Source organism: Harmonia axyridis, chromosome X (assembly GCF_914767665.1).
Source record: "Harmonia axyridis chromosome X, icHarAxyr1.1, whole genome shotgun sequence".
NCBI classification, from domain to species: domain Eukaryota; kingdom Metazoa; phylum Arthropoda; class Insecta; order Coleoptera; family Coccinellidae; genus Harmonia; species Harmonia axyridis.
The window spans coordinates 15,212,085-15,223,574 of NC_059508.1; the positions used below are offsets into that span (position 1 = coordinate 15,212,085).

Genomic DNA, 11,490 nt, shown 5'->3' on the forward strand with positions numbered 1-11,490 from the left:
TAAGAGACAAGTCTGAAAGAAAAAAATGTTCATTAGCAGGAGCAATCCTATTGATGTATATATAATGAACGTCTGTTTGAGCATATATTTGTCTCAATGAGGTTTATCGAACCTTCAAAGGGGTGCGGTAAGCCTTTCTATTATAGAGATGTTATTTGGAGAGAATAAAACTACTTCATTATAAGCTTATGGTCTTAATAGTCGTTCCATTTTGATTGCTTTCGTACAATTAGTACCAGAAATATTCAGAATATTACTTACTTTACGACTTACAACAACATGTGATGGTTATATCGAAAGGCATCAACACCTTAGTATGTGTATTATCTAAAGTCTATTAGTTTCATCATGAAATACCTTCGTGATATAGTCAAGATCTAAATAAGTAGTAGATGAATTGACTTAACTTCACTGTACCTACATAAATATATATGTAAGTAACTTTCATGACACGACTGGTTTTTAACATGGTATATTATAAATGCTCGAGATAGTTGATTATCGTTAATTAAATATCATACCGACAGCCTCGTGATCTTAAGAGAATTTTCGGAAAATAAAAGGCCAATTGAAAAGTTCCCGGTCTACCTCAATAAAACACATTTTTTTGGCAAAATTCGATTTTATTATTCAACCTAGTTGCCTTCGAGGGCGATACAGCGATTACATTCTTCCAACTTTTCTATAGCATTTTGGTAGTACGATTTTTCTTTCGCTTCAAAATAGGCCTCAGTTTCGGCGATTACTTCTTCATTGGCGCTCAATTTCTTTCCAGCGAGCATTCTTTCGAGGTCTGAGAACAGGGAAAAGTCGCTGGGGGCCAGATTTGGCGAATACGGTGGATGCAGAAGCAATTCGAAGCCCAATTCATGCAATTTTTCCATTTTTTTCATTGATTTGTGAAACTGCACCTTTTTTTGCAAATGGGGCCGTTTTTTAACAATTTCGTCCTTTAACCGTTCCAATAACGCTATATAATAATCGCTGTTGATGGTTTGGCTCTTTTGGAGGTAATCAATAAATATTATACCTTGCGCATCCCAGAATACTGATGCCATAACCTTGCCAGCTGACTGTTGTGTTTTTCCTCGCTTTGGATTCTGTTCATCGTGTGTAGTCCACTGAGCTGACGATTGGACTCCGGAGTGAAAGGATGGAGCCATGTTTCATCTATTGTCACATATCGACGCAAAAATTCGGGTTGATTTCACTTAAACAGCCTCAAACACTGTTCAGAATCATTAACACTTTGTTGCTTTTGATCGTTTGTGAGCTCACGCGGCACCCATTTTGCATACAGCTTTCTCATGTACAAATATTAGTGAATGATATGATGTACACGTTCAGATGATATCTTCCCAATGTCTGCTATCTCGATCAACTTCTTTTTACGGTCATTCAAAATTAGTTCGTGAACTTTTTTGATTTTTTCGTCGGTGACAGCCTCTTTTGGGCGTCCACTGCTCCGCCGTCTTCGGTGCTCATTTCACCACGTTCAAACTTAGCATACCAATCAATGATGGTTGATTTTCCAGGTGCAGACCCCGGAAATAGGCCTAATATATGTTAGAAATCTGAAAATTGAAAAAAAATCATCACTCGGAACTATCAAGTCTCAAACTTTGCAAAAAAAAATAAAATATACTTCAATAAGATAGTGTGGTGATCTAAAAAGTGTTTTCAAGAAAGGAATCTCGAATACATCAAAGTAGATGACAGGTCAAATATACTTGCAAAGCAAGGAGGACAATCTACCTTAATAAAGCATTTGGCATCTATTCGCCTATTGGCCTATTTGTTTGTATCTCTTGCTTTTGCTTGATTCTATTTGCTTGTATTTTTTCGAGATCTCTGTCATGTGGTTTTGTTGTTAATTTATATCCTTTATATGTGGGTCCTTTCCTCTATAGATGTGTTAGAGGTCCTAGAACTTAATAATAAGACATGCTATAGGGGCTTTTTGATAAGTGAGCAACCAACAGATAAGAGAAGGCCTTGTTGTGTTCAAATCATGGTGAAGAGATGGCCATGGTCGTTATCAGATTTACTGATATTGTAAACAACAAAACCTCAAACTAGTCCCAGTATTCAAAGATCAATCGACATTTTTTGTCTGTTTACACATGTTTACTCCATATTGGTCGTCGAAACAGAGACTCTCTGAGAAATGAATGTGTGTTAATATTTTGTTCGCCATATTTAAATCCTATGGACTAAGGCTTTCCAGTTTTCACGATCATCAGCACATACAAGTTTTATATTTGAAATAATTTCTACACTAAAAAAATGCTTAAAAATTTTCTAGTTTCTCCATGGAATGATTGTTTCATATTTCAAACTCCATAGCACAAATTGTATAAAGTCTTTCATAACAACCTAGAAACTACGATTGATCTCGTTGAATTTTTCATTGGAAATGACCAATCAATACAGAGGACAATTCTGAAATAGATAAATGTATTGATCATTTGACTTCCTAGGTGCGTTTTCTGCAGCTATGTGCATCTCTTCATTCACTCAACACAGGTTGAAAAATTTCATTCAATTATATATTTTTCGAAGGTTATATCTCCTGGGATTATAGAAATAAAGAATAGGTAATTATGACCACTTTTTCACAACTATTTTATTAGCATCGAGAATGGTTCTCATTTCCTGATTTTTTCAAGCTATTTTAATTAGTTCAACGTGCTCTTAGATAAAAAAATTGTTTGAAGATATGTTTTACCGGTTGTTTGAAAAAAAAATCATATGTTACAGGCGATTTCCCATCATAAACTGTTGGTTTTATGACTTCCATTTTTGCTAATTAAATAAAGATGAGATTGTGAACATTATTGCCTCTGATTTGGACATTTTGACAATTCAGAATGTTGAATGGAATTTTTTTTTTCAATCTAGACGATGAGAATCATTTCAAATTTAATATGAAAATTTAAAATGTGACACAATTCTTATTCAATTTTTCTGAAATTTGATTGGCTTTTCATTTTGGCCATAGAGGTTCTGATTAAGGTTTGGCTTTTGCTGACTAGGGCTCAAAAACGAGAACATTTTAAATATAAATAAAATAAAACGAAGTAATTTCCACTATATTATTTTTTCTGTATCTAATATAGTGGAAATTACTTCGTTTTATTTTATTTATAATGAATTTCCGCCAAGTAAAGACCGAATCCATTAAATATTTTAAATATAATTCAAGTAACACACACTACGAGTCTAATGGAATGTAAATTTCATATGGGTAGTAATTTTCTTGACGATAATGTAATAGTTTATTTCTCTGTTCTAAGCATCATCCATACGTGTTTTACTTTCACTAACTGTGGTTTTTTTAGGCGCGCAAACGTTCTGAACACATCTTGAAATAATAGGCACACCCATAGCTGATCGACATGAATTCCATTCATAAATTTTTTATGAATGGACAAATCTTACCCGACCTCCTCATGGTACTTAGAAGGGTTCGTTCAGTGTATTTGAGGATTATAATCGTCTCGACATCAATTGTTTGGGACGTTGTGTTCATATAGCTATAGGCACTTCGAAATTTACAAATGTTTTCAGTCTATTACTTCCAATAATAAATTTAGAATTCTAAAACTCCTCCCATGAAATTTTCATTTTAGAATGTTTAGTATAGGAGGAAATAATAAATAACTAAATGTTAACTTCAAATGGATGTTGGTAAATTGGAGAATTCCATATCAGAATTTCCGGGAGGTTAAACTGGACCAGCCTGTATAGGTGGATGAATTAATGTGCTTTGATTTGATTACCATTCGAGTAATAGGTCCATAGGGGATTTCATATCATTCTCTGGTATTCTCTAGGTTTCCATGTTTGGCAATCATAAATGTTTTCAGAGTTTAGAGTAAACGGACATTATTATTCAAACGATTTACTAAAACGAATATTATTCAATGAAACACTAAAGCTGTGGGTATTATTCTTCCAAACCAAATTAATTAACTGCTCTCAAAATAAGAACCTTAGAAAATGTTCACTTCAATAATATCCGTGTAAAAATCTGTTCGAAGAATCTTTTCTCTTTCGAGTCTATCAACTGAAAAAAACTGCCTCGAAGTAGTTATTTCAGTTTCGAAAAGAAAATAAAGTTTACTGGAGCCGTATCAGGGAAATACAGTGGTTTGATGGCAAAAATAATTTCGAAAAATTTTCTCAATAGACTTTTAAATGTTTGTTAGAAGTTTTTAATAGGATATATAGAAAATTCGAATAGTTCACATTGAATTTTTCACCTCTAAAAGATTCTTTATTTCACGGTGACATTCAAAAACAGGACGTCCCAAATAATGAACATGAATATCTTTATCCATTCTTAAAGAATGGGACTTGGCAGAAAATTTGTCAATGTTAAATTGTGACAATAATTTAGCAATTAAATTACCTGTATGATGATGAATAAATAAGTGAATAATTGAAGCTAAAACACATTATAATTCCAGAAATTATTTTTTCTTCACAATAGTTCACATGACCTCGACGAATTATATGTTAAGTTTGAGGGTATCTTCATTCATTCAAGGAGTACAGCGAAGATTCTGCTTTACTATTTTGAATATTAAATCTTTGTTATTTTTTAAACTGAATCTTCTGAAATTGAGACAGTTTATGTTTCGAAATGTGAATCATCCAAAAATTGAAAAACAAGCACGCAAAAAACTCTGACAAAGATATTGTTTAGAGCTTCCCTCATTTTTCATAAAATTATCGAAGATATCTCGGTCATATGGTCTTCAGATTGAATTCAAGTCTGCAACATGTGTTTCGCAAAGTTGCACATGTCTGAATTTTCCTTTTGCGAGAAACAGGCCTCAAACAGTCTTTTGTTTAAAGATCAAGCTGTTCCATTGTCCTCTTGCAATAACGTTAGCGGCATTTTTCTGAATAGCATCAATCATTGAATGAGCTCTTCGACATCTGCTTTTCTGACACGTGTACCAGACCATTTTGTGCTTTTATAAGGCCAAAATGAAGAAGGGTACTTTCTTGAATGGGCAGCCAAACTTCTACAGATGGAGCTTTTCAAAGACTCAGCTCGTGTTGGAATGCTATCAGTTTTGTAAATATTTGCACGTTCTATTGGATCTTCAATCATTTTTGCCTTAATGGTCTGTGATTATCGAATTTTGAGCGAAGAGTGGTCTTAAACGATTGGGTTCGACTCAATGATGAGGATATCGAGGGCAAAATCCACTCAATAACTGTTGTTGTAATGAGTTAGTGATGTGGAGAATCGAAACCGTGTGTGTCGTTCAAGATCTCGTTCAAGATCAACTGTTTTTGTAGCCCGTAGCGTTGACAAAAACAAAAATCTTGCAATTGGAAGATCAAATTTTTTTTTTAAATCACAGTTTTCATGCAATAACTTTCAATTTTTTGTTGAAGAAAATTTTTAAAGGAATGGAAAATTCGCGAAAAAATATCAATTTAATTGAAAATATGGCTAATTTCGAACTGTAGATCCCAAAGCTGTATCTTTCCAAAATTTTGATTTCGAAAGTTGATATAAAATGGTTGAGAATTGGACCTATACAAGAAACGTAATATCTCCGAAACAATAGGTCATAGACCCCTCAAATATAAACATTTTTTGTAGATTGAGAGTTGATCTATCATGTAGTTTGTTAATAAAGTTAATATTGTAATCTATCATGTACTGAAATTTCAGATCTGTATCTCATCTTGCTGAAATATGACCTCCTGGCAAAAATTAAAAAACAAATTTTCGTGAATTGCTAGTTTTCATGCTATAACTTCTGAAATATTAGATTGATCTCACAACTTATAATTTTTCCGTGATCACTGATATTTAATTAATGAAACTGATTATATTTCCATGCTGGGATTTGCGAAAAATTCTTCGCTTCCAGGGAAATAAAAAATTCAAGCAGAATATCAACAAAAATGAGGAAGAATTATTCTTCAGATAGATACTGATTTGTGTTGAATTTTAATGGGAATAATGTTAATAGTTAGCTAGCAATTAGATCCGTTAGTGCAAAGATGGGTCTGACTCCCCTCAAGATTAAATTAACGCACTTGAATAATTCAAGAAATAAAAATATTATATACATATAATGGAACATAAATGATGAGTCTCAAGAACGTTATTTCGGAAAGTATTATCTAGACGTAAATGATAATGAACCAATTGTTTGTAGAATCGACATAGTTACGTAAATGATATATAATTGAATTCTGAGAAATGAATATCGGCAACAAAGTGCAAGAGAAACAAAGCATTTCATGAAACTATTTCGTGAAAGCTGAGTAATATTTTGTCAACTTATGTGACACAAATACCAAACGGCACTAGCTGGAGGTCAGATATTCGCCTATGATAACAGCCGAAACCCCCGGTCATGTTGCTTTCAAAATAACAATTCAAGCACAGGAAGTTGTAGCGGAAGTTTCCAACAATTGAATCCGACAAAAACAAAAATTTACAAACTGAATTGTTCCACGACAGATAAATATTTGTTAAATACTACCTGGGAACTGGATTGGATTCTGCCAAGCATAAGATATAGAATCTGCGATAGTATTTTGGGTTTATCGCTTCTCATAATATTTCTTCACAGTAGAGGACAAATTGTGACGTTCAAAATTTTCATTTTGAATTGTATCTAAAGGACACTGCGGAATTTCACAAAACATACTTAATTGATATAAAAAAAAAATTGTTGACTATTACAGCTTGGAGTTTGAACCCGATGTTCTTCATTTTAGAAAAAATTTTTACATCAGTTAAAGGAAAAATTCTGAGAAAACAAATTATTTAATTCGAATTGTTTTTGGCTGCTTTTGTTCTAGAGTTCTTTTTCATCACAAAACATCTCAAATAGCTTAAAAATCTAAATAATACACTGTAGAGTATACAGGGTGATTCACTGGAATTAATTAGACGTTTATGGAAAACTAATCATAATTTTGAGCTGAAAATTTGCATATTGGGGTTTGAGACAATGATCTCTGTCTCTGAAATATTTTCAGATCTCTACAACTAACTACTACTTTCTCATTTCAAATGGCACATCCAGTATATTATTGCATCATTAGATAGCTTTTTTGATGAAAATTTCGGCAATATGTCATACCTTGGGTAAAAATTTGAAGGTTCATGAATTAATGGGATTCTTGTGAAAAAAATGTTGGCGATGAGGACTCACAGAAAAAGGTTTTTTTGAGAAAATTTTTTTCTTTTTCGATTTTGCAAATACGTAGTATTATAAGACTGTTTGCCGTTTGGATCAAAAATGTACAGGGTGTTTACAAGAAGATCATGAACTTGGCCAACTCAAATTCATCAAAACTCAAGATTTTCAAATTAGAACCTATATTTTTTATTATTTCAGTTGATTCTATGTACAAAAATAGTGGAGTTTACTTAAGCAAACCCTTCACCTAAAATGAATACTTTAAGTTATCGAGGAATAACTTTAAATTAAGATACAATAATGATAGTGGCGATTCATTTTTCAAATTTCGTAATTGTCCATCGGAAAATTCATATTTTCATTCTTTGAGCTTTCAAAATTCATGCAATAGTTTTTAGAGATACTAGGATCAATGTGGGATAGCAGTTGATTTTTGATGAAAATTGTATTAAAATATAATGAATTTAAAAAAAAACTGTGAGAAAAAATGTTTCTTGGATGATACCAATTCAATTTTGTGCGTCTGTTTCTGTCCAAGAGAGATCATTTGGTTTTTTTAAATTCGGTAGACATGTGATCCAACGTTGAATAAAATTAACTTCTGTGAAAATTGATTAACTCTTGGATAATGAGGAGGAATAGTATAATTCCAGAGATGATTTTGCTGTATCACTTTTATTTTGATATTCAAAATTTAATATTAAAGAAATATAAAAATTGTTGGTATTAAATTCTTAGACTATTTCAGTGTTCCCCTTTAAATTGTTAACCTAAATAAATTATACTTATATTATCAATAGACAGCCTAACAACGTTCTATGATTAATTTTAAATGCAGTATAATACTGGTAGGATATGCCATTTTGAAAATGTTCAAAAACTACTCTCTTCCAATTCTGCATTTCGCTGTTGGACTTCAATATCTGTTAAGTCTAATTCTCCTTCAGTTAGGTTAGGGTTAGAGGCAACTTCAGGCCTAGAATTCGATGTCTTCCTTTTGCGTTTCCTTCTTGCCCTCCTCCTCTTTGAAACGTCTGGATTACTGTTACTCAAAGATGAGAAACTATGTAAACTACCAGCTAAGCTAGGATGTGAGGCATCTAATCTAGGTAACATAAGAGCTTCTGTATAGGTTGGAGGTCCCTGGGATTCCCTTGGATCAGGTGCATTTCTTGACTCCTCTTGTTCTTCAAGTTGTCGAAGACGTTCCCTCCTCTGCTGCCTTTGAACAAATTCCTCCCTCTCAGCTGCCAATCTCTCTGCAGCTTGCTGCTCAGATTGAATTTTTCTTCGCTGGTCTAGTTTCTTAGAGACAAACACCAAGAAAATCAGAACTGCAACAGTGATGAAAAATGACAAACTGTACATCCAAACGTTGGCCTTAGGGGTTATCACTTTGGACCAAGTGCTGGAGCAAGCTTCTTCCCAAGTGAGGCCTTCTAGTTTGACCGGCAGTTGGCACCTCAGCTTCTTCAGGTTCTGGTCCGTTCTTATCATCCAATAATAAATAGAACGCAAAGCTTCGCAGTCACACAACCAAGGATTATCTTCGATTGACAAATCTATCACTTGAGGGAAGAAATTCGGATCTAAGGTTGTTAGTTTATTACCTGATAACACGAGGAATCTTAAAGACTTCAGCGAAGCAAAGGTAGCATTGTTCAAGGAGCTTATGTCGTTATAACTGACGTCTAAGTAAACCAAGTGAGCTGCTTCAATATTATCAGGTATGTGCGATATCTGATTACGTACCAAGTGCAATTCAGTCAATGCAGGTAAATTTGTTAAGGAGTACTGTGTCAATAAATTAATTTCACAAGAGTTCATATCTAGGAAATTCAAGCTATCGCTAGCTATACCCTTGATCCTCCTGAAGTAGTTGTGCGACAAATACAAGGACTTCAACCTCAGGTTCTTCTTGAACGCTGTTTTTTCTATACTTGTTAATCTGTTGTAAGAAAGGTCGAGCTCTGTCATCCTTTCCAAGTGTGAAAAACTATTGACTTCGATGGATTTTATAGCGTTGTAAGACATGTTCAATGTTCCAATATTCGGCGAATAGGTGAAGCTTTTATTCCTTAATAGCTGGATGTTGTTTCCGTGCAAATCCAAATCTTCCAGTTTCATCATGTGACCATGGGGAAGGTGTTCCAAATTACAGTTTCCAAGGTCCAGTGTCAGTACATTTTCTGATTCGATATGAAGCTGCTTTAGATTGCTGTTACCACCAAGCGATAAAAACGTTAAAGATGCCCATTTGGAAAAAATATCTGGCTTCACGTATTTCAATTTGCATTCACTTAAAACTAAGGATTTCAAAGAGAGAGAGACTAGGGAATTATTAAGAAAAGTAATTGGATTTCCTGAAAGGTTCACTATTTCCAAGTTGGGAAAACCTTTGAAGATACTGTTTTCTATGTAGTCGATGGAACATCTTTTTAATTGAAGATTCCTCAGAGATGCACTTTCAAAGTTTACTTCAACCACAGTTATCCTTGGATTGTACGACAAGTCCAGATAATAAAGTTTCTCTAGATTCTTAATGCCCTTAGGTATCCCGTTGAAGTTGTTGTGGGATAAAGTGAAAAATGTAACCTGGAATTGAGAAATAAATTGAATTAATAACGGTGGTTGAAAGAAAATAAAATAATTAGAGTGTAATTCCTTCAGCTCCCTACTGTTTTCCTATTATTGAATGTAATTATCAATTATCTACCAAATAACTTGGATTCTTCTGTTTCTTTCATTAACTGAACAATCAAAAGCTTTAATCGATGTTGGGTGTTCCTTTTACAAGACTACAAGGCACCCATGGATGAACATATATTTTTCAAGGAGAAAATATTGAAAATAATTATTACATCGATAGGGCTGGTTAATTTTGGATAACAACTAAGGATTAATTCCGAGGTTGATCATAATTCAATCAGTATAATTTTATAATTATTCAAATGTATTAAAAAAATTCAAACGGATTTTTATTGTGCTGCCATCTATGAAGTACTCATGAAAATAATACTTTCTCAGTTTTCTATAGAGGAAAGTGCCATCATCATCCAACTCAATCATATTAGCTTTCTTCAATGATTCTACAATATGAAAACTGTTTCCTTACGTATTCATGGAATACCAACAAAAGAGCAAAAGATGTTTTCAATTCAGATTCCTTCTCAAACCTGATAAGCATTTGTTACAGAAAACCCTTCAAAATCTATCACGTTCTGTAATTATTAGAATTTGGAGTTGCACTCTCGAACAGTAGATGGCACCACCAAAAAAATCAACTACGTTCATTGGTTTTTGAAATCCCCAATAGATGGCGGAGCGTTCAAGATTCAAAATTAAACCTTTGTTTCCAAAACAAAAACTTTTTTTGTGAAGAATGATTTTAGATGTGTTGTAAGAAATCGTGTTTTCAATTAGAATTTTTCAAGGATTTTGGGGGAATTCCTAAATGAAGAATATTTGGGGACGTAATACATCGAGGTTTATTATTAATTACCTAATTATTTAATAATGGTAAAAACTCAGGAATGATAAGACAGAAAAATGATATATTACATTGTGAAACACCCATATAATTATTAATAATAAGAATTATATTGGAATAAGACATTCTTTATTATGAATAAGAGGACAGTTTGAAATGTGTATTTCTCTTGATACTTTTTGTAATTGTTATTGTCATTATCATAACTCATTAGATGCCTCATACTCACATTTTCATCTATATTTTCTGGAATTCCACTCAAATTGGCATTTATACACTGCACAATTTTCTCATAGTGATCACAGACACAAAAATTTGGGCAGTTTGGAGGTTCCAAACTTGTGTGAGAAATCGTTTTCAAACTCACGATTCTGAATATCGTTATGGCGAGAATTGAGCACAAGATTTTCATTTCATTGAATTTTTGTTTCACATCCTAATTTGTGGCTGTAAGTTGTAGCTTCCGAGATGATATTTTTTTTCGAGAGATGTTCATATACAACACTTTACTACATATTTTACTGAGTACCCAATTCTAGGTAAAGAGATAAACGGAATGTGTAAACAAATGATTATGATATGATAAATTTCAGATAAGCAATATGGGCGGTTGAACTGGTTACATACACTATAATATAAGAGGTGAGATATTTTTGAAGAGATTTGTGACGTGGATCCAAGCTCACACTCATACTCAAAGTCAAACTTAATGAGTAAAGCTTACTTGTTCTTTCTTCGCCACGTGATTAATTTTCCATTCAGATAAAACCTCCTTTATTGTTGTTTTATATGACAAAGAAAATTTATAAAATT

At 33.1% G+C, this 11,490-nt stretch overlaps 1 protein-coding gene across 1 annotated transcript; it reads right to left on the reverse strand.

The window, feature by feature from the left end:
- Window positions 1-7,842: 7,842 nt before the first annotated feature.
- LOC123686077 (carboxypeptidase N subunit 2-like) lies at window positions 7,843-11,279 on the reverse strand. Its single transcript, XM_045626051.1, has 2 exons — window positions 10,907-11,279; window positions 7,843-9,782 (listed from the first exon to the last, which is right to left on the reverse strand). The coding sequence occupies exons 1-2, from the start codon at window positions 11,087-11,089 to the stop codon at window positions 8,061-8,063; spliced, it is 1,905 nt and encodes a 634-aa protein (XP_045482007.1). The 5' UTR covers window positions 11,090-11,279; the 3' UTR covers window positions 7,843-8,060.
- Window positions 11,280-11,490: the final 211 nt, after the last annotated feature.

Bases quoted from the DNA above. Each gene is read 5' to 3' on its own strand.
- LOC123686077 (XM_045626051.1), bottom strand. From the start codon at position 11,089: ATGAAAATCTTGTGCTCAATTCTCGCCATAACGATATTCAGAATCGTG. The intron at 9,783-10,906 runs GTGAGTATGAGG...TCTCAATTCCAG, and splicing joins CAGAAAATATAGATGAAAAT to GTTACATTTTTCACTTTATC.